This window comes from Lonchura striata, chromosome 26, assembly GCF_050655825.1.
Source record: "Lonchura striata isolate lonStrDom1 chromosome 26, ASM5065582v1, whole genome shotgun sequence".
In the NCBI taxonomy this organism is placed as follows: domain Eukaryota; kingdom Metazoa; phylum Chordata; class Aves; order Passeriformes; family Estrildidae; genus Lonchura; species Lonchura striata.
In genome coordinates, this window is record NC_140728.1 from 9,636,354 (window position 1) to 9,661,019 (window position 24,666).

The following is a 24,666-nucleotide window of genomic DNA, read 5'->3' on the forward strand; positions in this document are numbered from 1 at the left end:
AAATCCGGAGCCCGGCTGGTGGCGGCAGCGCCGGGGCTGGGGCTGGCTCCGCCGCTCCGCCGCTGCCGCCTCTCCCCGCTCCGCCCGGTCCTGCCGCCTCCGCCCGGCCCCCGCGCCCTTCCCGGTGCCGGCGAGCCCCGAATCGGGTCAGTCGCTCTTTAACGGCTGGAAGGCGGCACCATGTGATGCTTCGGCTCCGGCGGGGAGGGGGCAGCGCCAGCGGGAGCCGAGCGGTGTCGGGCACCGGGGACCGAGCGCAGCCCCGGCCGCGGCCAGCCCGGTCCCCGGCGGCCGCAGGGTCCCCCCGGCCGCCCCCAGCATGAGCCCCGCCTTGCCCTGCGAAGAGACAGCGCTGGCTCTCTGGGGGTGAGGGCACCCCCAAACAAGCCCTGGATTTGCAGGACAAGGTGAGACGGGCCGGGCGGCGGCTGCCGGGGCTCGAGGCTCGGGCGGCTGCAAAAGCAGCGCAGGGCAGGGAGGGGATCTAGCGAGGGGACAGAGGGAGCCCCAAAAGGCTCCGACAGAGGGGCCCGGGGTGGCCCGAGGGGCGGGGGACTCCGCCGCGCTCCCAGGACTGACCGGCGGCTCCCGCTCCTTCAGCGCCGGGAGCGGTCGCGCTGCGGGACGGAGTGGGTGCGGGACAGAGGTGGGTGCGGGACGGAGTGGGTGCGGGACGCAGTGGGTGCGGGACGGAGTGGGTGCGGGACGGAGTGGGTGCGGGACGGAGGTGGGTGCGGGATGAGCTCGGGGGGGGGGAGGGGGGCCCGGAGCCCCGGGGGACCGCACAGACGGGAGAGGGGCTTTTCCCACCCCCTCGCACAGACTCCGTCCCTCTCGCAGCTCAGTCAGCGATGCCACTCTCTCATCACCTCCCTGTGCGTTTGCAGGTGACCGAGGAACCCTACGGGAGCAGGGAGGACCGGGGCATCATGGCACACCCCATCTCAGCCTTCCAGGCTGCTTACATCTCCATTGAAGTGCTCATCGCTTTGGTGTCCGTGCCGGGCAATATCCTGGTCATCTGGGCTGTGAAGATGAACCAGGCATTGCGGGATGCCACCTTCTGCTTCATCGTCTCGCTGGCGGTGGCCGACGTGGCCGTGGGGGCTCTGGTCATCCCTCTAGCCATCATCATCAACATCGGACCCCAGACGGAGTTTTACACCTGCCTCATGGTGGCCTGTCCCGTCCTCATCCTCACGGAGAGCTCCATCCTGGCGCTTCTGGCCATCGCTGTGGATCGGTACCTGCGGGTGAAGATCCCTGTCAGGTAGGAAAAGGTATCAGAATCAGCTCTGCTGTGGAGGTTAAGAGGGAGTGAGGAAACCTCAAATTCTTGGAGAAACACTGGGAGAAAGGATTTTCCTCTATGCTGCCATCCCAGACACATCTGGCTGCAGCAGCAGTTAAGGGGGTGTGGAGGTGGGTGTCCTGGACCCTCCAGCAGCTTCTTTTGGGGGCTCAGGGGGTGCTGGGTGTGCAGGCAGAGATCACATTGTGGCAGCTAGCTGGCAGTGAGGGACAGCCATGGGATGCCCATGGCCAGGACAAAGTATGTCCCCACACATGGGACAGCCCCATCTGGGTGTTCCAGGAGGAAAGTGGATGACAGGTTTGGCTTTCACCCCAGCTTTCCCCTTGCCATGGGGAGCAGGGGGGTGGCTTGCTGTGGGACACAGCTTTGGGAGTTTGAGGAACCAGAGGTGACAGCCTGGCACGTTTCATGGGGCAGCCTCACCCAGGAGAGACTCCTGCTATGAGGCGCCCTGCAAATAACTCCTTTCCCCTTTTTGCCCCTTCTGTATCTGTTGCCATTCCAAGCCCAGAGCAAGTGCCTCCTGGCATAAAGGAGGGAGACACTTTATTTGAGCACTTTATTCGAACTCTGCCGCTCCAGGAGGAGATAGTTAACTCTTTATACCCCACTCCCTTCCCATCAGGGCCGTGCTGGGCTGGGGAAGCATTTCTGGGGTGCCACGGTGGGACCGAGGGCTCTGAGCGGGGCTAGAAGGGGACGTGACACCCGACCTCGGTGCCCCCGAGCAGAGCCAGGCTCAGCCCCTTGCTGTGAGTCCCCCTCACTCTGTGGGGATGCTTTTGCCAGCCTCATCGGCCCTGCAAGGTGCCAGAGGTGGGAGCATTGCTGGAAAACAGCCCAGCCCAGCTGAGCACCCGTGTCACCCCATTACCCCTTCGCAGCTGAGACAGTTCGCAGGAGGGGTCCCAGACCCTGCATCAGCACAAACACCCCAGAAAGGCACCAACCCCCTTGTGTTGGTGCTGCCCAGACCCCAACAGGTGTAGGACCCTTCCTGGGGCAGGAATTGCCTTCCCATACAGGGAGACAGGGACAGAGGCACCCCAGGTGCTGGGGATCACCTGGCTGCTCTAGAGTGCTCAGTGTTCCCAGATCCATGGGATCAGGCCAGAGATGTGTTCTTTCGGGCTTTTCCCACAGCCACCTGCAGCAGAGGCTGCTGGCAGAAGGAGTGTAAGACAGAGCAGAGGGCGCAGGATAAATCCACATTCCCTGCCCACCCCCTCCCTGCCACACATGATTTTCACAGACTGTTTCTGACTTCCTTCCTAGGTGTGATTTTCCCAATCACTGTCTCCCAGCCCGCCACTGTCACCAGAGTGATTCCTACTGCTCTTGGAGCTTTTTTGGGCTTCACACATCCCCTGCCTGTGGGGAAGGCTCTGGTGTGGGAGTTCTGCAGCTCCACAGGAGCAGCACAGCCTGTCAGGCATTTTCCTAACAAACCAGTCCATTTTTAACACCTTGTCTGCCTCTGAGCATCAGATGGGCCTTTCAGGGGACATTCCTGCCCTCATCCCAGGAGCTTTCCTGGGAGCAATATCAATATTAATATTATGCTGTACATAGTTTGGGTGGGTTTTTCTTATGTAATTTCCACCCTGAATTTTGTGATCCCATTGTGTGCCCAAGCACTCAGCAGCAGGAGATTTTCTTCTGTCTTTTCAGAGCCTATTTTAATACTGAAAAGCTTTGTAAACTCATCAACTTAATAGATGCACTCAAGTATCTCAGAGGTCTTTCCCAAACTTAAAGATCCTACAACTTCATGAATTCCTGGAAGTTGTAACTTGTGGAGACTTTAGGAGATGTAGTGCCCTGTATATAGCACACACAACAGGAAACACGACTAAGGAATATTTCCTGGATCTGAAATGCCTCGAGTTTCTCCCAGTCTGTTGCAGGATGCTAAGGATGACAGTGACAGCATCTGTGCAGTGCTCATGACTCTTGTGATGTCATTCCTGACTGTGACACTGAACCCAACAATGGTGAACTGGGTGCTGAGAGCCTGGAGCACCTGGCAGGACTCAGGGGCCTGGGGAAACACGTGTGGCCACTGTGCCTGGGAGAGCTCTGGGAGAGCTCCAAGCGTTCCTGGAGGGCTGCAGGCAATGATGGCAGCCAGACCTGAGCAGAGATTTGCAGGCAGGTGGGGAGGCAGGTGGGTAATATCTGCCTCAGGCTCATCCCTGGAGCAGCCAGGACACTGAGCAGGGACATCCCCTCCAGAGAGGCATGGACAGTGTGCTCACTGCAGCCCATTCCTGTGCCAAGGGGATTCCTCAGACAAGCCTGGCACAGGGTGGATCCTCACCAGTGTGACCCGCATGAGGCTGAGGGGGTCTTGTGGGCATCCCCAGTATTCCAGCCCTGCCCCCCTGCCACAGGCAGCCCTGGCGCTGCCGAGGCTCAAGGAGAGGGAAATCACAGAATCCCTGACAGGTTTGTGTGTGAAGAGACCTTACTCTGCCATGGGCTGTGACACCTTCTACTACCCAAGGTTGCTCCAAGCCCCTTCCAGCCTGGCCTTGGACTCTTTCAGGGATGGGGCAGCCACAGCTTCTCTGGACAACCTGTGCCTTCCTCACAGGGAAGAATGGCAGGGAATGAGGAACATGGTGCATGGCAACCTGGTTCCAGCTCCAGGCTCCCCATGGACACCCTGGTCCTTAGGCTGAGAGTTTGGAAACTTGGTGGCTCCAGGGGTTGGTTTCTCCTGGAAGAAATGGTACCCTGAGACATTTGGGGTGTCTCTACATGGCAGTGGGAGATGCAAAAGCATGGCTCCAGTGGCCACTTCTCATGGACACAGAAGCACAGAGCCACTCCTGCAAGGTGGAGGCAGATTTTATCAGATGAAGAGAGGTCTTGCTTGGATTTGAGTTGGCACCTCCTGCTCTTCCTTCTTTACCCAGCATGGTCAAGGGACTGGGATATCTCACCAAACCCTCTCCATTTGCTCCAACCCAGGGTATGATCCCTCCTGGCTGCTGGGCCCCGAGTGATGCTGCCTCCCCCACTAGAGGCCTTTCCTTGATTTTGGGGGATGCAGGAGCATCACTTGTGCTGAGCAGGCTAGGGCAGAGGGTTCCCCACTTTCCAGCCCCCACAGGAACAGCTGGAAACCACCTAAAATAGATTTGCTGGTGGAAAACTCCCCCTCCCCTCTCACATCCTTCCTCCCTGCCCGGCAGCCGGGCAGGACCCCCAGCCTGTGATCCCCCCTATCCGGGAACAGCGGGGTCCCTCAGCCCAGTCCAAACTTCCCTCTCACAGCCGTGCTTGGGGAAAATGAAGCGAGTTCAAAGGGAGGGGAAGCAGCCAGCTGGGGGTGTCTGGCAGGAACTGGCCCCTCAGTATCCTGGTGGAGGCAGGATGCTGAACGAGACAGTGCTGGAGGGATGTTTTGGAGGGATGGTGCCAGAGGGATGTTTGGGGAGGATGGCGCTGGAGGGGATTTTTTTGGGGGGATGCAGATTCTTCAGCACCAGGCTCTGCTGCCCTGGGGGCCCTGTCTCTGGTCTGTGTTTTGGGCCTTTTGGAAAGGGCCATAGCAAAAGGAGCTGCTGTGCTTGGGATGTGCCAAACAACCCTTGGCTGGGGATTCCGAATGTGTGGATGCAGCCCAAGCCTATCTTGGAATGTCCCTGGGGGTCCTCACCTTGTGACCTCACCCCAAGCACTTTGAAACGTGCCAGGAAGGAAATATCTGCAGGAATCTGATGTTTACAGGAGCCCTCATGTTGGAGTCTCTCTGTCCACAGCCAGGACCTCCACCCTCTGTGCCTGGGCCTCAGCACTGGGGTGTCCTCCTAGCCCTGCCCTTCCCACCCTGCAGCATCCCAAGGAGCATCTCACCAGGGAGAGCTGCCTTTGGTGTTGCTGAAGGTTTGGAATGCACACCTGTGAGGCTGCAGAGCCATGGGAGGTAGATCAGAACGCCTGGAACTCTCTAGGGAATGAGGGGAAGGAGGCTGGAGCACAGCAGGGGGAGAGCCCAGGGTAAAAGCAGTGTCAGGAGATGGCTCTGTGGACAGCACTGGCATTGTCTGGTGGTTCAGAGTGCCCTGTCTGGAATGAGATAAAGCAGCTCAGGGATGGCAGGAACATCCCTCAGCCCTGGACTGCAGTGCCTGCAAGGCAGGAAGTGAGGGAGATGTGCAGGGAGATGTGGAGGGGAAAGGGGGAAGCTTCCCCCCTGGACTTCTCTTTTCCAGGCTCCTGCCTGAGCTCAGGCTCTTCCTGAGGTTGCGGCACTCTTTCCCCTTCTCTCCAGTTCTGCCAAGGGCCACAGGCACGGGGCCAGCTAGGACTAGGTCATGGTAAGCCTGGGAACTCTTGATGCCCTCAGCCAGCTGGGTGCTGGAGCAGGACATATCTGAGGTGGCTTTTCCCCATTCCAGGTTTCCTAGAGAAGCTGTGGCTGCACCATCCCTGGAAGTGTCCAAGGACAAGTAAGATGGGCTTGGAGCAACCTGGAATAGTGAAAGGTGTCCCTGCCCATGAGTGGAATGAGATGGGCTTTGAGGTCTCTTCCAGTCAAACTGTTCCATGATTCCTTCACCAAGAGTTCATGGAAGGTCTTGGCAGGGGAGCTATGGGCACCCGTACTTAGTGCCAGGAAACATTCCTGTCCAGCCAGGCCAGTGAACAAGCCAAACCACAGCTCTTCCAAGGCCTGTTTTACATTCAGAGGAATTTCAAAAGCATCCAGGTGACTCAGAGCTCTCACCCTGGAGCTCATCTATATTCTTTCAACCTTCACTAGTCAGTGAAAATATGCCATCCATCCATCCAGGCCCAGTCTCTGAGAAAGCTCATTTCATTTCCAAGGAGAATACTTCCATTTTCCCTAACCTGGAGGAATTTCAGGGACTGGTAGGTCTTTGCAGCCACCTCTTTTGTTTCTTCCCTCGCTGCCCTCCTCCAGGTATACTTTTAGGAAGTGAGAGTGATCTGTGGAGATCTTCATTCCATGGAACAGACAGCTCTGAACCAAGGATGGAGATTAAAATGCAGGAATTACAGGCCAAGGAGGTTTCTGCAGACTTGTGACTGTTTCCAAGCTGCAGTTTCCAGCACGTTGTACCAGCTCAGCATGTGGGTGCTACATCAGAGCCAGCATTTCCCACCGAGCTCTGCTCCAACCAGACCTGGCTGCACAGGCGAGCTGTGCCAGTGCAGCACCAGGAGATAATTCCAGTATCACCAAAATCCCAGAGCCCTTGAGATGGACAGGGATTTACCAGCAGGTTATGTTAGCTTGAGATCCTGGTAAAGACCTGGAAATACCCAGGTGAGCTGGTTTTCAGCCCTACTCTCTGCTCCACAGAATAATTTTCATCTGTGAACAGGCTGAGTCAGGGATCAAAGCCATGAGGACTCTTTCCTCAGCGAGGAGATGCCTGGATTAGGCTCACTGGGAGCTCACACAGCTGCTGCAGCAGTGCCACGAGATCTTCGCTGGCAGACGCAAAATCAGGTCACTGCCAAAAGCTCCAGACACGCCGTGCGGCTGCAGGGAGGCACGTGGGGCTGTCTGCAGCATTCCCAGCTCCTGGAATGGCAGGAAAAATTCTGGGGCTTGGGGGTGTCAACTTGGGATGCAGTGAGGGGCTGAGTGTGGGATGCTCCATCCTCAGTAGGGCAGAGGGAAGGGGAGAAGGGTCCTGAATCCTGTGCAGGATGCTCAGAGCCTGATATTCGGAATTATTCCCAAATTCTCTGAATTAAAAGGGCAAGAGGAAATGAGGGGCCTCAAGAGACACTTATGGGCTTCCTGAGCAGCAGGACCCTGTCCCCTCCTGGTCCTTGTGTATCCCAGTAGGGCGAGGTGTGGTCCCTGTGCTGGGTAATCACTCTGACCCCGATATCAGTGTCACATCTGTCCCTTAAGAGAGCTCACATCTGCCAGGGCTGTGCTGCAGGGCCATGAATGAAAACCTACTCCTTCCTGCTGCTGCACCCCAGACCCCTGCTCTGGGAATGTTTTCATTGGGCTTTTAGGCTATTGCTATTGATTTTCAGGGTAAGGAATTGACCCTTGGCAATGTCTCATCAGTAAATTTGAGGGCATGTTCTCAGCAAGGGCACGTCTGCAGATGGGGAAACTGAGGCATTGAGCTGCACCGTGGCTGGCTCAGGGTGAGCTCACAGGTGAAGGATAGAGGCTGGCAACAGGGAAAACGTGGAAGCTGAGATTTGCTGGGACAACATGGCCTCTGTTCCTGCACTGGAGTCCTGCCATGACTGTGCCCAGGGCTCTGGAGCCAGGCTCCTCCAGGATCTAGTCCCAGCCCTGCTGATCACTGCAGGAGTAATTCAGTGAAATTAAATTGCTTCTCTTTCGCAGCCCAGGGTGCAGCACAGAGTGGGTTTGTAGCCATTTGTGGTATTAAAATAGACTGAATGTGTCTTCAATAGGCCAGGTTGGTGCAACTGTAGGACAGGACAAGGAGCAATGGGTTTAAACTGAAAAAAGAGAAATTTAGGTTCAATATAGGGAAGGAATTCTTCCCTGTCAGAGTGGTGAGGCCCTGGCACAGGGTGCCCAGAGAAGCTGTGGCTGCCCCATCCCTGGAAGGGTCCAAGGCCAGGTTGGACAGGGCTGGGAGCAGCCTGGGACAGTGGAAGGTGTCCCTGCCCATGGCAGGGGGTGGAATGGGATGAGCTTTAAGGTCTCTTCCCACCCAAACCACTCTGGAATTTTGTGATTCTATGGCTCCCTATGAATTCGTCCTTCAGGGAGCAGACACCAAACCAGGTGGGGATATGTGGATGGAACCCAGCAAGGCTCTGCCACCTCCATGGCCATGGTTCAGATGTGGTACCATAAATCCAAGAGGATCTACTCTGCCAAGCTGGTGGGACACAGCCAGACTGTGTTCCCTCATCCCATGGCAGCAGAAAAGGTCCATGAGGTTCCCCATTGAGCAGAAAGGGAGGAGCACCCACAGCCAGGACCACCCAGGCTTGGTGGGACAGACAGCAGATCCCTCACTGGAGCTGAGAGATGCTCCTGTGTCGGGGGTACAGACCTATGGATGAGCTGCAGGGCCCCAGAACTGCCTGGGAACACCCAGGCACACACCACACTTCCAGGACATGGTTTTCCCTTTCCTGGAGTGACTGGGCTGTGTCCCAGGGCACTGGGCTGGTGGCAGCGATGGTGATGTCCCTCTAGGCAGTGTGTCCAAGGGCCCTGTGCAGCTGCTGGCACAGAGACAAGGCAAACACCCAGGAAGGAGCCTCTGCCAAAGCAAAAGCTGCTGATTCAGCTGCCCTGGCCCCCGCCAGCCCAGCCTGGCCCTGCAGGCTGGGTGTTGGGGTGAGTCAGGCCCAGCTCACCATGCTCTGTGCTGAGCTGGCTCAGGGCATGCAGGAGCTCTTTGATGGGGTCCCAGGTCTTCTCCCACCCCAGAGATACAGGAATGTGACTCCATCCAGGGGAGGTGCCATTATCACCTGACCTTTACCAAGACAGTCCCACCTCTGGTCTCACCTTCGCTCCACGTCAGCCAGAGCAGGTGATAGAGCAGGAATAAGTGACTCACAGAGGGTGCAGAGAAGCTCAGACACCACACTGGGATGCAGGCTGGGGGTGCAGAGGGGCTCAGATGCTCCTCTTGACCTGGAGCCTTTCCCACTGGCCGGCTCTGGCGTCTGGGCTGGTCACCGTGTCCTTGCCCAGCCCTTGGCACAGACATGTGGCCTCTGTCTTGCTCTTGTTGGATATGTCCCATGTGGCCAACAGCCAAACCACCCTCAGCTCCTCTTACACCCCCAGGTCAATCACACCAGGGTTTTTAGTCCATTCATGCTGTCAGAATAAGTTTAACTGTGGCATAAAAGGGACAGATTGGCTTTCTTGACCAGGAAGGGAATTTTGGCCATGAGCTCAGGTGGGAGACAGCTGGAACCAAGCCCACCAGCCTCCACTTCCAAACTCAGGCCTGGAGGGACCCCTGTGAGGCCAGACCCAATGAAATCTCCTGTCTGGCATACCTCAGAGCAGCTCATACCAACCACCAGTGGCTGTTGGCCGTGGGCATCTGCTCTGAGGGACCTGCCGGGGTGGCCTGGGACAAGCAGGTCTGTGGGTCTCCAAGGCAGAACAAGCAGGGCTGGACAAAAGATCAGGGATGGGACAATGGAGCTCCTGCATCCAAATCACTGTGCTTGAAATCAGCCTGACAGCAGGGAATGGCTCATCCAAGGAGTCACAGTGGTGCATTGGCAGGTCTGTGTCCTGGGGTGGAGGCAGCGGGGAGAGAAAGGTCATAGCAACACAAAGAAGGATGGAAAAAAGAGGAAAATGTGTAGGAGGCACCACAGTGGAAGAACCTGGGAGATGAGTTTCATTGTGACACACACCGGAGTCATTTCAGACTGGACAGGGACTGATGGGCTGGAAGAAAATCCCTGTCTGGAAGAACAGGGAAAAGCCCTGAAGGATCTTGCCCACTTGGGTGTGAGGAAAGCCCAGACACAGCTCAGGAAGGGTTGTGGTCTCTGCAGACAGCAGGACATGGAGCATGGAGGGGACCATAGGAGCAAGAGACTCCTGGGAGGGATGATGACAGCTCGAGAGGCTCATCCCCTTGGGGACAACAGCACTGTCTCAGCCTGGGGAAAAGACAGCCAGCACAGCTGAGCTGATAGAAACAGCATTAGATTATCCTGGAGACAAATGAGTGATTTTTCACAGTGATTCTGCCAAAGCAGCAGGGATGGACACAGCAGCCGAGTCAGAGAGCCCAGATCTGGAGCTGCCAGTGGGTTGGGAGGAGTGTCCCAAGGGGCTAGTCCTTTTGGGACACATTTCACCCAAGGTGACCTGAACTTTCAAGGCCATGGAAAAGTGCTGTCCCAGAGGCTGCCTGGGCTCCTGGCAGGGAGTTCCTGCTCTGGAAGTGCAGCCACCCAGCTGCCAGGGCCAGCTCCTGCACAGGGTGCCCAGTGGCAAGAAAAAACCATCGATGCTCTCTAAGGCAGCCACAAAAGGCCCACAGAGCCAGTGGGCTGTCTTGCAGAATAGCAATGAGCTGAGCACCCCAGCCACTCCAATGGCACCTCTGGCCCTGCATGGAGATGCCATTCCCAAGGGTGGCTGGATGGGTAGGGCAGGGGGAAGGGGAGACATCAGTGGTGATGCCACCAGCATGAGAGGATGAAATAACCCTGAAAGACTGAGATCCTCCTCCTCACAGAGCCCTGTGGGCTGAGGGCTGGTGTGCAATGGGGACAAATAGGGGAGGAAGGGCTGCATTTAGTGATGTAGGGAAGAGCAGAACAGGATCAGACACTGGAAAGATCTGGGGCATTTGGGTTTGCCCTTCTCTGCACTGTGGGACCCAACACCTTCCCTTTGCACCCTCACCCTCTCACTGCATTTCCCATTGTTCCCTCATCTCTTCCTTGCCTGGGCTTTGCCTCTGGCACTGAGCAGGCAACTATGACCAGCAGCTGTCACAGTCTTGGGTGGTTTGGTTGGGTTTTTGTCAAGTACCGAAGCCTCTGATCACAAAAAGGAGCTGGAGGAGGACAAGGGATTTCTTCTCCAGCCTCTTTCCTTTGTGTCCCTCACCAGCCTCCCTCTGTGCTGTCCCTGGCACCGGCTCTGGTCCTCTTGCACACAGATCAGGTACCAGCCACGCCCAGCAGGAATGTGACACAGAGGTGACATCCCTCTGTCCCACGCCCTGCCTGGGGTGGCAATATCACCTCTCCATCATTTCTCTAAGGAAGGCACAGAATGCTGGGACATTGCTGCACAACTGTTTATCCACCTTCTCCAGGCCATTTCTCTCACTGCAGCCAGAGATGGGGATGATTTTCTTTGGCCTCCTTCAAAGGAGGGAAGTGCCAGCTCCTGGCACCAGGGATGTTTTCTTGTTCAGATTGGTCCATCTTGGCAGATCACAGCTCCCCTCTGCGACTCAGTCTCCCCATCTGTTCACAGAGGGAGTGATGCTCTCTCTCTGACAACAGCGAGGGGCTGATGCTGAGAAATGCTGTCTCAGACATGCCAGAATTAGCACAGTCCTACAGATTAAATTATTCCTCTTTCTTTTCTGATCTGGTAACAACACTCAGTGCCTTTACCCGTGGAATACACAAACGAAACACTCATTTCTCTCGGTGTGAAGGCTCCATTCTCCATGGAGTGCTCTCGACTGGGAGAGCCAAGGGCTCAGCCTGGGTCCAGATGGACCTGGCAAAGCTTGAGCAGAGCCAGCATGGGTGCAGCTCAGATGGGTCTAATCTCAGGGAGCTCATTCCTCACATTCAGCTCTGCTGGGACACAGGTTCTTTATGGGCTCAAGGAGGTTTGTCTGCTCTGAGGAGCTGAAAGTGCTCCAATAGCAGAAGACCTGGAATCCCAGAATCCTGGAGATGCTGTGGTCAGATTTTTTTGGGTTGGGGATGGAGCAGTCACTGACACCCCCTTTCTCCAGGGGATCATGGAATCCTAGAATAGCTTGGATTGAAAGGGTCCTTAAAGATCATCTCATTCCACCCCTGTGTGACTCATACATGAGGGGGTCTTGTGGGGATCCTCCACATTCCAGCCCTGCTCCTCACCCACAGGCAGCCCTGGCTCTGCTGAGGCTCAGGGAGAGGGAAATGCATTTCATAGGATGCCAGAATCCCAGACAGGTTTGGGTGGGAAGGGACCTCAAAACTCACCCAGTCCCACCCCCTGCCATGACACCTTCCACTATCCCAGCTTGCTCCAAGTCCCATCCAGCCTCTATCTTGAACTCTTAGAGGCATGGGGCAGCCACAGCTTCTCTGGACACCCTGTGCCAGGGCCTCCCCACCCTCACAGGGAACAATTCTTTCCCAATATCCCATCTAACCCTGCCCTCTGGCACTGGGAAGCAATTCCCCCTTGTCTTGTCCCTCCATCCCTTCTCCCATGTCCCTCTTCAGTTCTCTTGGAGCCCCTTCAGGCACTGGAAGGGGCTCTGAGGTCTCCCTAGAACCTTCTCCTCTCCAGGTGAGCACCCCCAGCTCTCCCAGCCTGGCTCCAGAGCAGAGGGGCTCCAGCCCTTGGAGCATCTCCATGACCTCTATCCTACCTGGTCCGTGTGTCCCTCATCTCCATGGCCTGAGCCAGCCAAGCTGCCTGGGTAGCCTCAGGATGTGTCTACCCATTGTTCCTTGCCTAGAATTAAGACCAGAGTAATTAGGAACATGCATAGGCTGTAATTTAGGCCCAGCTGAGGCATTTCACTGCAATACCTGATCTTGAGTCTCAGATCTCTCCACCATCCTGATGGAAATATGGAGCTGCTTCCTCCCAGGGAACAAGGCAGGGAACAAGGCCCCTCAATTTTCTTCCAAGGGAATAAATAATCTTCTAATCTGAATGAGAAAATAGAGTGAAAATAAACTGCAGAGTTGCTTTGCATTTGCACTTTTTATTTGTTTTCCTGGTGACAGGTTCTCAGAGGTGAGGGAACATTTAATTGTGGTGTTGTTAACTGGAGGCTTCATTTCCAAATTGGCATTTCATTTGACTGACTGAGATATGGATTCACTGTTCAGACTCATTCCAAGATAAACAACTCAATGGCTTTACACACATGTCCTCTGATTTTTACTTCTTCCATCTTCATGGTGTGTGGAGGGGGCAATCACACAGGTTTTACATCAGCTTTGTGGGGAGTTGTGTTTGGACAGAAGTTGGAAGCCAACTGTAGCCCAAATTGGTACCTCCAAAATCATTTCCATCAGTTGAAACTACATATAACCAGCTCATTAAAAACAAACAAACAAACAAACAAACAAAACAACTTAAATTAATCCAGCTGCTTTTGCATTTGAAATTGATCTTTTAATCAGGGGAAATATGCATTGGACAGAAGATGCTGGACTGGTTGTTTTGGGTTACTGTGTCCTCTGAGGTTTAGAAACAGTAGATCTCATCAGCACTGCTAATTCTCCTCTAGGCACTGGGTGGAGAAAACAACCTCCCTCGTTTTGGGAACCTCCAGCCAATTTTTCAGTCTTGAATGTCCTAGTCTTTGAACTGGGTTAAGTGCAAGAAAGGAAATGTTCCCTTTGCAGTGACAGATTGTTCTATGAGGATCCTAATCCAATAACAAGTTGCAGCCTAAGGAACTGAGGAGTTTAGTTGCTGACTGCAAAATCAGGAGTCAGGTTAGCAAGATAAATGTAAACCGCAAGAAATTAAAAGGCAGCCAAAACCAATCTCTTGTACCAACTGTAATTTAGGCTATCTCTTTTTTTCTGACGAGTCCTTCTGCATTGGAGAGATGAAGACTCACCTCAGCCCGGCTCTGAGGCTTTCTTGGTGCTTCTTAATCAAGATTCTATCTCCAGTTTCCTGCCTCCCATTTTTCTGGGGAGCAGATCTTAATGTCCTGTTGAATGCAAATACAACAGCAGCAGCTCGTTCTCCTTGGGGTCCCTGATCTGCTCCTACCTTTTGATGTTTTCCAGGCTGCCCTGGCTGGGGTCCTGCCCTGGAGACCCAGCTGGCCTTTGCGCAGCAGCATGGTGGTGGCAGGCAGGGAAGGCTGGTGGCACCGGGCACTTCCTCAGCTGGCACCTCCCTCCCAGCACAGCCCTCTTCCCTCTGCAGCTCAGTGTTTTGGGGGGTGGACTCTGAGCCACAGAGGCTCTGGAGCCCAGTCATACCAGGTACTTTATATCTGCTGTCCCATTTCCATTTCTCAGAGCCACATTTGTCACATTTGGCATTTAAAGTGGGTTTTAAAGCTACTTTATTTCTTCATCCTCCCCTCTTCCCCCTTCCTCCTAAGATTTTCAAAGTCCTCATTTCAAAGAGGTTCCTTTGCATAGAGAACCAAAATATGCAACGCATAGAAAAATCCAGTGCAATACAAGCAATAATTAAAAACTTACTGCTTTTATCCAGCCAAGCCCTGGATTTGCACCGAAGATTGGCAAAAGCTGCCTTTTATCCCTTCTCCTTTGTTCTCAGGGAATACCTCACCCTCACTTACCCAGCCACACAGATATCTGCTGAACTGGGTCTGGACAATCAGCTCCTGGCGAATTCCTGCGGCAGGGGCAGGGCTGTTGTGTGGCAGCCCTGGAGGTGGCCAAGTCCACAGGGTGATGGCCCAGAATGGCAAGGGAAGATGACCTGAGGGTCCTGGCCAAGCAGGTTGATATCCTACCACAACACTGAGAAACAGCTCCAGCACTGTCACAGAGTCATGGAATGGTTTAGGTGGGAAGGGGCCTAAAAGCTCATCCTGTTCCATCCCCTGCCGTGGGCAGGGACACCTTCCCTAGACCAGGCTGCTCCAGGATCTGCCCAGCCTGGCCAGAGAGGGATGCACATGGGGATGAGTGGCTCCACCTGAAATTGTCTTCTGCTGGAGGTGGGGTTGCTCACACAGCACAGAGGGCTCATCCTTGTGATGCAGTTTTGTGGGAGCCACCCTCCGAACGATGCGCACACAGCAAATCCTTATTTTTGACAACAAAACTGTTTAGACACTAAAAATGTCCAGGAAACATATTGCACAGGGGCAGCACCAGGACAAGTCCATGGTGCCCATCACACTGTCCTGCAGCTTTCACAACTTCACCCCCATCTCTTGTGGATCAACCTGTCCTTCTCTGTGTGTCCTAATTCCTGAAGTCCTGGGTCTATAAAAGGATCTCTGCTTCTTCTTCTTCTTTTTTTTTTTTTAAAGCACCATTTCTCGCAGTTTGCTTTGCTGAAAATGTTGTTGCCTGAAAGCAGCAGCCAAAAGACAAGAACATCACATTTTTTCAGAGAACATCACCAGTTCTGAGATTCTGCAGCTCGTTTCATGATTTTGCAGCCATTGCCAATAGTGTTAAATCACTTCCCTCCTACCTACTTCGTTGTTCTGGAGGAAGAAGCCAGAGGTTCAGGAAAAATCAGGGGTCCCGGAAGGCCCTGACCACACATGGTAGAGCTGGGAGAGAGTCCCAGAGCTGCCTGGGTGCAAAACTATAACTCAGTGGGACTTGTGCCCCAGTGACCAGGGCTATTGGGTGCACCCTCACACTGTCACACAGCAGCAGGAGGGTGACACGTCCAGAGCAGGGCCACCCACTCAGCACCCTTGGATGGACTTGGTGCTGACCATGGCATCAGGGGTCTCACAGCTTCTTTTGGGACATGAAGGGTCTGTCTGAAGTTTGGAGGGTAGTGCTCACACGTAGACACAAACGGAATTGTTATCTCCCTCTGTCATTGGATGGCCCGGCATCCCAGCTCCCTGCTTAACCTCCACAAACACATTTGGTATGAGGGGCTGAGCGCAGGGCGAGTGGTTCTTACTAAGAATCTGTCTGTGCAGTGACAGAGTCCACATCAGGGTGCAGCCTCGGGCTGAAAACCAAGCTCAGTTTGGAAACAAGACTAGTTTTCTGAGCAGAAAGGATTGATACTGGCTGTTGGGGTGAGGGTGCTGCTGGAGGATGTAGGAAAATCCTCTCTGAGCAGAGTGGATGACTCACACTCCTTCACCTTCCTTGGACAGCAGCTGCATCTCCTCCACACTAGGGCAGAACTTGAAGGAAGGATGCTTCAGTGTAAGGTCTCTGTACTTTCCATCTTCCCTCCCAGAGATTTCCAGCCCTCCCGTTCTCCCCCTTCCCCTGCAGCATCTGGTCATGGTGGGAGCCACTGGGATACCCCAGGGGAGCTGTTGGTACTGGTCCGTGGTGGAACCACTGTGGTTCCTCACCCCCCCACCTCTGAGCTGAGGACAGCTGGGCAAGTGATCTGAAAGAAGCTCTGCAGTTACTGGAAGCCTGTGGTTTGTTCCCAAAGGCTGTGACTCATTGCCAGAGCTGGGGCAGTGCAGCGGCACAAACACCCAGAGGGAGGCATGGATCCAGCTCCAGCAGGGCTGGGAGCAGTCCCAGGATGAGGTGTAGGGAGCTCAGCCAGCCTGGTGGGATGCTGTGGCTGCTCCCAGGGACCAGATGTGTGATAGGCTAAATCTCCTTGGCTCTGCAGGAAAAGACATAATCCTGTCACTGGAACCTGAAATATGGCAGGTGTAGCTCAGAACCAGCTGGGCACTGTGGGGTGTGTGGGGATATGAGGCTCTGGGTGATGTGCACACAGGAGGTGCCAAGCTCAGGGTGGGCTGATCTCTGGGGAGTGCTGTGCTTTGAGGCTTGGTCCTACTGAGACTGGTGGCATCAGGGGAGTGGCAGAACTGGGGGGCCGTGGCCAGGCTCTGTGTTGATACAGGCACTGCTGGAGATGCGGGGTCACCTTTTCCCATGCCTGTAACCACCATCTGGATGGACATCCCCAATGAACCCTCATTTTGGTACTGCCAGTCTGGGCTGAAGATAACCTGGCATGGCCAGGCTGCCCCATGGAGGCATCATTCCCACTTCCAACCATTTCAGCACATAAATCTCTTTTCTACCTTATTTCCTCAGCTTCTTGTGTGGATGTTTGTGTCCCTGTGTCTGCTTTTGGATGTGCCCACATCCCTCTGCAGTCAAGAATTCCAGAATGCCTCCACGATCCTGAGAGATGTGGCAAGGCAGGCTGAACCCACACCAAGGCTGAACCCACAACAAGGCAGCCGCATTTCCCCAGTCCCTCTTTGGAGCCCAGGACATCTACAAATGCTCCAGGTCTCTCCACAACCTTCTCTGACAAAGCTCAAAGCATGAAATCCTATTTTTGTGTTGTTCCTTTGCCATTTGCTGGAGCTGTGACCAGCTCCATCTTCTCCCACCACTGAATGGAACCCTCACCAAGCCCTGGGGACTCCATGTTTCAGTGTGTGGGGACCAGTCAATTTTGGCAGCATGAATTTGTTCTCCTCAGCCTCATAATCATCCTCACCCACATCCATTAGAGAATTACTGGCTGTTAGAGGTGATTGCAAACATCCAGAGGTCTTGCCAGACACTTTGCCTGGCCGCAGTTGTTTGTGCTTTGCAGGCACTCATTGCAGAATGATTCCTACACAGAGTCACTTTTTGGGATGGTAAAACCAAGCCCTGGACACGGATGGACCAGGATGGCCAGCAGTGTGATGCACACATCCACCCTTTCTCGTGCTTTTGGGGTTTCTCCTGGTGGCTTTGGGGGAGGTTTGCATCAAGAAGTCTCCTGGTGTGGAGCCATCTCCCCGTGCTGCAGTGGAGGAGACTCAAAGTTTCAGGAGCAGAGATCCTCAAAGAAGATACTTCTCATGCCCAGGTCCTCTCTGGGGAGGCAGGAGTGGCTGCAGCTCCAGGTCACCATGTGTGGGCCGAGCTGACAGTTTAGGAAGGAGCTGGGCCAAGCAGGAAAGACACCATACAGTGAGAAAATCCTTCCCTGTCTCTCAGTGGGGTGGTCCTAGCTGGGCTTGGGTGCCCCGCAGGGCCAAGTAACAGCCAAGAGTGCTCCAGTGACAGCCATGACCTCTGGAATCACAGCTCAGAGCACACAGGGGCCGAGGTGTGGGTGAGAGGACCCAGCAACCATGGGGAACATCCATCCCTAGACTCCTTCTCACCTCTGGACCTCTTATGGCCTCTTTCCTTGCAGCACATGGCCCAGGGAGCACCAGGTACCCATGGCACCCTGGGCTATCCCAGCGCCAGCTCCAGACTGGGGGAGCTGATGGTAATGGGAGCAGGGCAGCCCTGACCTGGGCTCAGTGGTTGCCAGAGACGTTCCAGGTGGAGGTTTGGGATGCAGCCCCACGCGTGTGAGTGGTAGGTCAAAGGTGCCTGTTGCCATTGGTGCCTCTCCTGCCCTGGGAACCCTCCAAAAGTGACACCTCTAGGAAAGCAACCATTAACCTCATCCAACTGCCCCTCACCCCCAGCAGAAGGCATGGGTGAGGTACCAGGAAGAGATCTTCCTCCTCAGCTCCTTTTAAATCAGGTCCCCAAGGTGCAGTTTAAGGCCAGGATTCTGTGTCCCGACCACCTGGCCCATCCCCTCCCACCATGTTTCCCACTCTCTCTTGTCCCAGGGATCTGCTGGCACTTCTCAGGTTTCTCCCACAGCTCAAATCTCTTGCAGACCAGCCAGCCAGGGGTGCTGGGAAGGGACACACACAGGGCCCTCCAGGTCCCTTTGGAGCACTGGGAAGTGGCTCTGTGGTAAGATGAAGGTGTCAGGCTGGAAATGCTGTGCTGATGGAAACTGCTGGGCTACTTTGGTACAGGACAGGAGCACCAACAAATACCAATGTCCTTGCTGGATGTGCTCTCCTGGCTTGCCTGAAAGACAAGACCATCTTTTTATGCTTTTACTTGCCAGCTGTGTTTTGACAAGCAATCAGTCTGGGATTTGCGAATCAGGACAGTCCCTCTTGTATCCTAAGGGGATGCTGATAGGACCAGTCTCTCCATTCCAAGCATTTGTAGGAACAAGCTGTAATGTCCATCCAAATACCATCTTTGACCGAGATTGGTTGACCTCTATCCCTCCCAAGGCTACCACTCACATGGTGACACAGCCACTTGTGGCCACAAACCCACATTTACAACCATTCTGTGATTCTGAAAAAGGAACCAACATTTGCAACCATTCTGTGATTCTGAAAAAGGAACCAGCCTTTCACTTCCAGGATCACAGGTGACAAAGGCTCTACGATCAGAGTTCCTCCTGCAGCACTTCCTACTTTGTGTGGGTACCCAGGGACCCCCTTGTCCCAGCCCTGAGCTGTGGCTGACCTCACCCTTGCAGAACCCAGACACCACTTTGCATTTCTCAGGTTCTCATTTCAGAGCAGCTTTGAACACCAACAATCTGTGTTTTCCCACCCAGCAGCCTCCAAGACACTGAAAGATCTGAAGGGAAGATACAGCCAGGAGAAAGGAGCAGGAATTCAAATCCTCTGAGATCAAAGCACTTTTGTCTAGAGACTTTCAATTAGATTAGGACATGGTCTGGCTGCTTTTACTTGCTGTGTTCATCATGCAGATGAGCTTCATGTCAGCTTGGCCTCCTTGTCCCTGCCACATTGGCTCCAGTTTCTTTTCATTAGTAGTGGTCTGTCTTCATTAGTGAATTAATTCCCCAGGAATTGCTCTGCAATAAACTCTCCAGAGCAAAGACCAGTAAAGCCGCATCTTGGCACTGGCTGGACAACAGCAAGTGTTTTGTGGATAGAAAAACTAATCACAGAACTGCTAAAAACCTCCACATTTTATTCAAACCAGGCCTAGAGTCTTTGAGGGTATTTTCAAACAAAACAAGGGATATTTGGTGAGTATTGGGTTTGGATTGACCTCTGGGCTGGGATCTTGTAAATGAGCCCTCATCTCTCTTTTAGGGACAGACCCCAAGTAAAAGGTGAAATCCATGAAAGTAATGAATGCTCTATTCTCCAGGTGCTTTCAGACATTCCCATATATCTGAAATGGTCACAAGGCCTTTGCCCACCCAGGACTGGGCAGCTCCAGAGCAGGTCCTGGGCTGAGCTGGGCTCCCTGGGCTGTAGCAGAGAGGGTTGCAGAGGTCTGTACACATCAAGATGTGGCAGAGTAAGTTAACTTTAGTCTGGGAATGAGAACCAAAGGGAAGGGAGGATGGTAGGTGTCTTCAGAGTGATGGCCAAGGCTTCATTAAAAAGTTCTGGAGGGACATGACAAGGGGGAATGGCTTCCCACTTGGAGGGCAGGGTTATGTGGGATATTGGGAAGGAATTGTTCCCTGTGAGGGTGGTGAGGCCCTGGCACAGGGTGCCCAGAGAAGCTGTGGCTGCCCCGTGCCTGGAAGTGTCCAGCGTCATGCTGGACGGGGCTTGGAGCACCCTGGGATAGTGGAAGGTGTCCCTGACCATGGCAGAGGTGGAAGGAGATGGGATTTAGATCCCTTCCCTGCCAAACCATTCTAGGATCCTATGATCTTCATGAGAAAAAAGGCCTCAATATCTGCTCCATCCTCAGCCTCTCCTGGAGACAGCATCTTGCCCTGGAGAGCTGTTCCCTGTCTCCCTGTCAGCTCTGTGCAGCCGCTGGGGACAATTTGTCGGCCTCCGCCTCCATCCATCACCTATTCTCTTCTCCTGGGGAGAAAACAGCTCTATCAATAATTGCCATTTTTCCTCTTGGTATTATCTTCAAAACCCTCAAAGGCAATTTTGTTCCACACCACAGTTCCTGCCCATTCCATCTCATGGTGAGTCTGGATGGTCGTTGGTCCTTTCTCCTAGACTTTGCATCCAGGAGGGCTTGGGTCAATGCCTATCTCTGTGGGGAAGGAATGGTGCAAAAACCACCACTCAGGGAGAGCAAGAGGAACATCTACCAATTATAGTCAGGCCCAAACCCCCATGGGCAGAGGAAACAAACTCAAAGTGGATGAGGATGGGGGTGATGATTACCATGGATGTTTTAGTCACAGCTGTTAATAAAAATAACAGCAGTAATAAAATTGCAATGATGCTGGTAATTGCTCTGGTGCTGATGAGAATAATAAGATTATTTATTAACTATGAGCCATTATCAGCATTTTCTAGTACTTCCGCCTCCCAGACTATCCCAAACTCCAGCCCTATCACATTAATGCAAAATGAGACAAATGAAAAAATATTTTCTTTATGGCATAATCAAGAATAATGCTGGGAACAGCAAGGTCTATCCCTGTCCCTCTGCTAACTGTCCTCCCACCATGTGGCAGGGGTTGAAAATTAAGCAGGATCTTGCATTTCCACCCTTTACAGAATCACAGAATCAATTAGGTTGGAAAAGGCATCTGAGACCTGTAACCTATCCCCACCTTGTCATCCAGCCCAGAGCACTGAGGGTCACATCCAGGCATTCCTTGGACACCTACAAGGAAAATAAAATGTAAAAGGAATTAAGTTGGACTTGTGGCCTTTGGACCAGCTGATCCCCATGAGAGCTCCATGGGAGCTCCAGTGGATGGATGAACCTGGCGGGCTGGAGGGAGGAGGAACTTGGAGCAATTTAATAGCTTCTGTCATTCTCCATGTGGGGTGATGGAGACAGTGGACACAGGTCCCTGGGAGCACATTTCCTGCAGCTGCCTCTGCCCTTGGCTTGTTGCTTGAAGAAGAAAATGTGACTGTTTTCTATGTGTTTTTTGGTTCACCCACTTTTCTATGACCATGTCACACACAGGCTGGAGGAGAATGTCCAGGTTTCTCCTGGCTGCTTCTGCAGGTGCACCCTCAAACCTTACGGGGCAAAGCGGAGGCAGGAGCAGGGAGAGCCAGGTCCTGCTCCCAGACAGTGTCAGACCAGTCACTGCAGCAAGGGGTAAAGATGGATATGGACCATGGCAGAGAGACGGACATGCAGGAAGGAGGGATGGATATAGACCATGGAGAGAGATGGGTGTGCAGTGAGGAAAGATGGACCCTGTGTCTGGGTGGTGGCTGGAAGCCCTGGGATTGTGTTTGGGGACTGTGGTGACACCGCTGCTGCTCAGCAGCTTTGTCTGTTGGGCAACGGCTCCCACACAGCTCTGCAAGTCAGGGAGCACCAGAGTGGGAGCATGTCCAGCAAAATCAGTGGAAGACCCCAGAAATCCCCGGGAGTGAGAAATGGACACAGCTTGCAGGGGTTGCAAAGAGGGAAGGAGCTGGGGCAGGGGAATGGTGCTGCTTGCTATTTCTGGTGTCACCCCCCCAAGCTGTTCAAGCCTGGGGAGGTGGCAGTGGATAGTCAGAGCTGGAGGCCACATCAGCCCCCCTCAAAGGACTTGCAACCAGATGTGGGGTGCAAGGGTCAGCACACAGCCTCACGGGAGTCTCTGGCATCCCTCTGCCACCCCCCGCTCCCTTGGACCCTCCTCGCCATTCCCTTCACTTGATCCCCGGTGCTGGATCTTTCCCACCACCCCTTGTCCTCCCTGTGCCCCAGTTCTCTCTGCCCTGCGCCTTTCTCAGGGTCTCCTGCCCTCTCTCCTCCCCACAAGGAATAAATCACCCTCCAAAGCCAGCCTTGGCTCTCAGAGGAAACAGCTGCCCACACTATCACCTCTTTCCCACGGGACCTGGCTGCCACCAGGATGTTGTGAAGCTTTTCCCAGAGCACAGGAGGTTCATTCAGGAAAGCTGTCAGGGACTGATGGCTCTGGACTCTCTGGACTCACAGGGATGATGTCCTCTCCTCCAGCCTGTGCCACTCCAAGTTCCCACCTTTATGCCTTGCCCATGAGAGAGGTCTTGAGAAGGCACAGTGGGTTTGGGTCCTTGGCTGTATAAAAAAGGCCCAAAATCATCGATTTCCATCACAGGTAAAGGCTGCAGATCTGCAGTAGGGAGCTCTGAGCAGCAGGACTGGGAAACCAGGTTTGCCAGCCACCTCCGCATAGTCCCCATGGTTGAGTTAACACCAGCAGCACTGAGAGACCCAGCAAACAATGAGGAAAACATTCTTTATTCAATCCCCTTTGGTGGAAAGCAATAATTCTTGGGCTGATAATCTTCTCAGTCTCCAAAGAAAAGCTTTCTGGAGAGCCAGGGGAAAAATCAATCTAGCAGACTGCACTTCCCGCTTTCAGAGCTCTGGAGAGATGAGCCCAGCCCTGGTGGCTCCCCAGGGGCATCAGGGAGGGAGCAGAGCCTAGCCAGAACACTGCTCTCCTCCTCCTCCTCCTCCCACCCCTGGCATCAGCCCATCAAGAAAGAGGGTTTCATCAGTCCAAGTACATTAGGAGAGGAACAGGCTGTGCCCAAAGTTTCCCCTGGGGTCCATTAGCACCCGCAGATCCTTCCTCCACCCCAGCACATCCCAGGGGATGCTTTTGCTGGCGATTTCCTCCCCAGGCACAGGGCAATTATCTGGGACAGTGAGCTGGCAGAGTTGGTGCATGGCGGGAGGAGAGGGCAACCTGCTGGTCTGAGTGCAGGTGCTTGGATGGGAGCTGGACTCCAGAGCATGTGAACTCCCTCCAAGTCATGAGGGTTGGACACTCAGGCACATTCCAGGTGCTAATGCATTCCTTGGCTTGGCAATCCCAGAGCACATGGATTGTGTATGGGGTGTCTGCCATCCCAGGACACAGGCAGGAAAACCAGTCTATGAACACACTTTTCAGAACAGGGGAGTGAAGGAGGAAGGCAGTGCCACTCCACCATTGCCACTCCACCTGGAGCTACACAACCCTCAACAGAGCATCCTACCCTTGTCTAACTCCTTCCTGTGGCTGTTGTCTCTCCCACAGGTACAAGAGCATGGTGACACCACGGCGGGCAGCCGTGGCCATCGCCTGCTGTTGGATAGTCTCTTTTCTGGTGGGACTTACCCCCATGTTTGGGTGGAACAACCTCAGCAAGATGCGAAGGACTCAGGAGCTGAACAGCAGCTACACGGAGTTTGTCATCACGTGCCAGTTTGAGACAGTCATTAGCATGGAGTACATGGTGTACTTCAACTTCTTCGTCTGGGTCCTGCCTCCCCTGCTGCTGATGCTGCTCATCTACCTGGAGGTCTTCAACCTTATCCGCAAGCAGCTCAACAAGAAGGTGTCCTCCAGCTCCAACGACCCCCAGAAGTACTACGGCAAGGAGCTGAAGATCGCCAAGTCTCTGGCACTGGTTCTCTTTCTGTTTGCGCTCAGCTGGCTGCCTCTGCACGTCCTCAACTGCATCACCCTGTTCTGCCCATCCTGCCAGACCCCGCACATCCTCACCTACATCGCCATCTTCCTCACCCACGGCAACTCGGCCATGAACCCCATCGTCTACGCCTTCCGCATCAAGAAGTTCCGGACAGCCTTCCTGCAGATCTGGAACCAGTACTTCTGCTGCAAAACCAACAAAAATGCCACCAGCACCACCACAGCTGAGACAGGCAACTAGGAACTGGGAGAGGGCAGAGAGGGGCATCTGTGCCCACCCAGTCCCCGCCCGGACACCGTTCCTGCTGTCTCAGGAAGGGGTAGCAAGGACCTGTTGGGTCCTGAGTTCAGCAGCCTCCTGCAGTCCTACAGCCACTCCAGGGGGTTATTTATCCACAAGCATTGTACTGTTTGGATATTGTAGCCTGCACTGTTCCTTTCTGGTTTAGGATCTTTTTCTTCCTGATTGTTTTTGTTTTTCATTTTTAAGCATTGCCAAGTATTTAAGGAGAAATTGTACAGACAAATGCTCAGTTTATCTTCATGCAAATAAAGTGATCCAAACCACCCAGGAGGTACCCTGCCATTGATGGAGACCCTCATCTCCATGGTGTTGGTGGTGCTGGGGGCACCTCATGCTCTGGCCCCATGTCCACAGAGCCATGGGGGTACCTGGGCACTGGGACAAAGGGGTGCCCTGTGGGAGTGAAGATGCTGAGAACCAGGAGAGTCCAGGGCACCAGGATTTTGGAAGAAATTAAGATTGAAAGCACTTTCTTTCCCCTCTGTAACCAGGGAG

At 54.0% G+C, this 24,666-nt stretch overlaps 1 protein-coding gene across 1 annotated transcript; it reads left to right on the forward strand.

Moving 5' to 3' along the window:
• Positions 1 to 40: 40 nt before the first annotated feature.
• On the forward strand, positions 41 to 24,434 carry ADORA1 (adenosine A1 receptor). The gene is made up of 3 exons (XM_085561589.1): positions 41 to 407; positions 888 to 1,270; positions 23,472 to 24,434. The coding sequence occupies exons 2-3, from the start codon at positions 930 to 932 to the stop codon at positions 24,106 to 24,108; spliced, it is 978 nt and encodes a 325-aa protein (XP_085417715.1). The 5' UTR covers positions 41 to 407; positions 888 to 929; the 3' UTR covers positions 24,109 to 24,434.
• Positions 24,435 to 24,666: the final 232 nt, after the last annotated feature.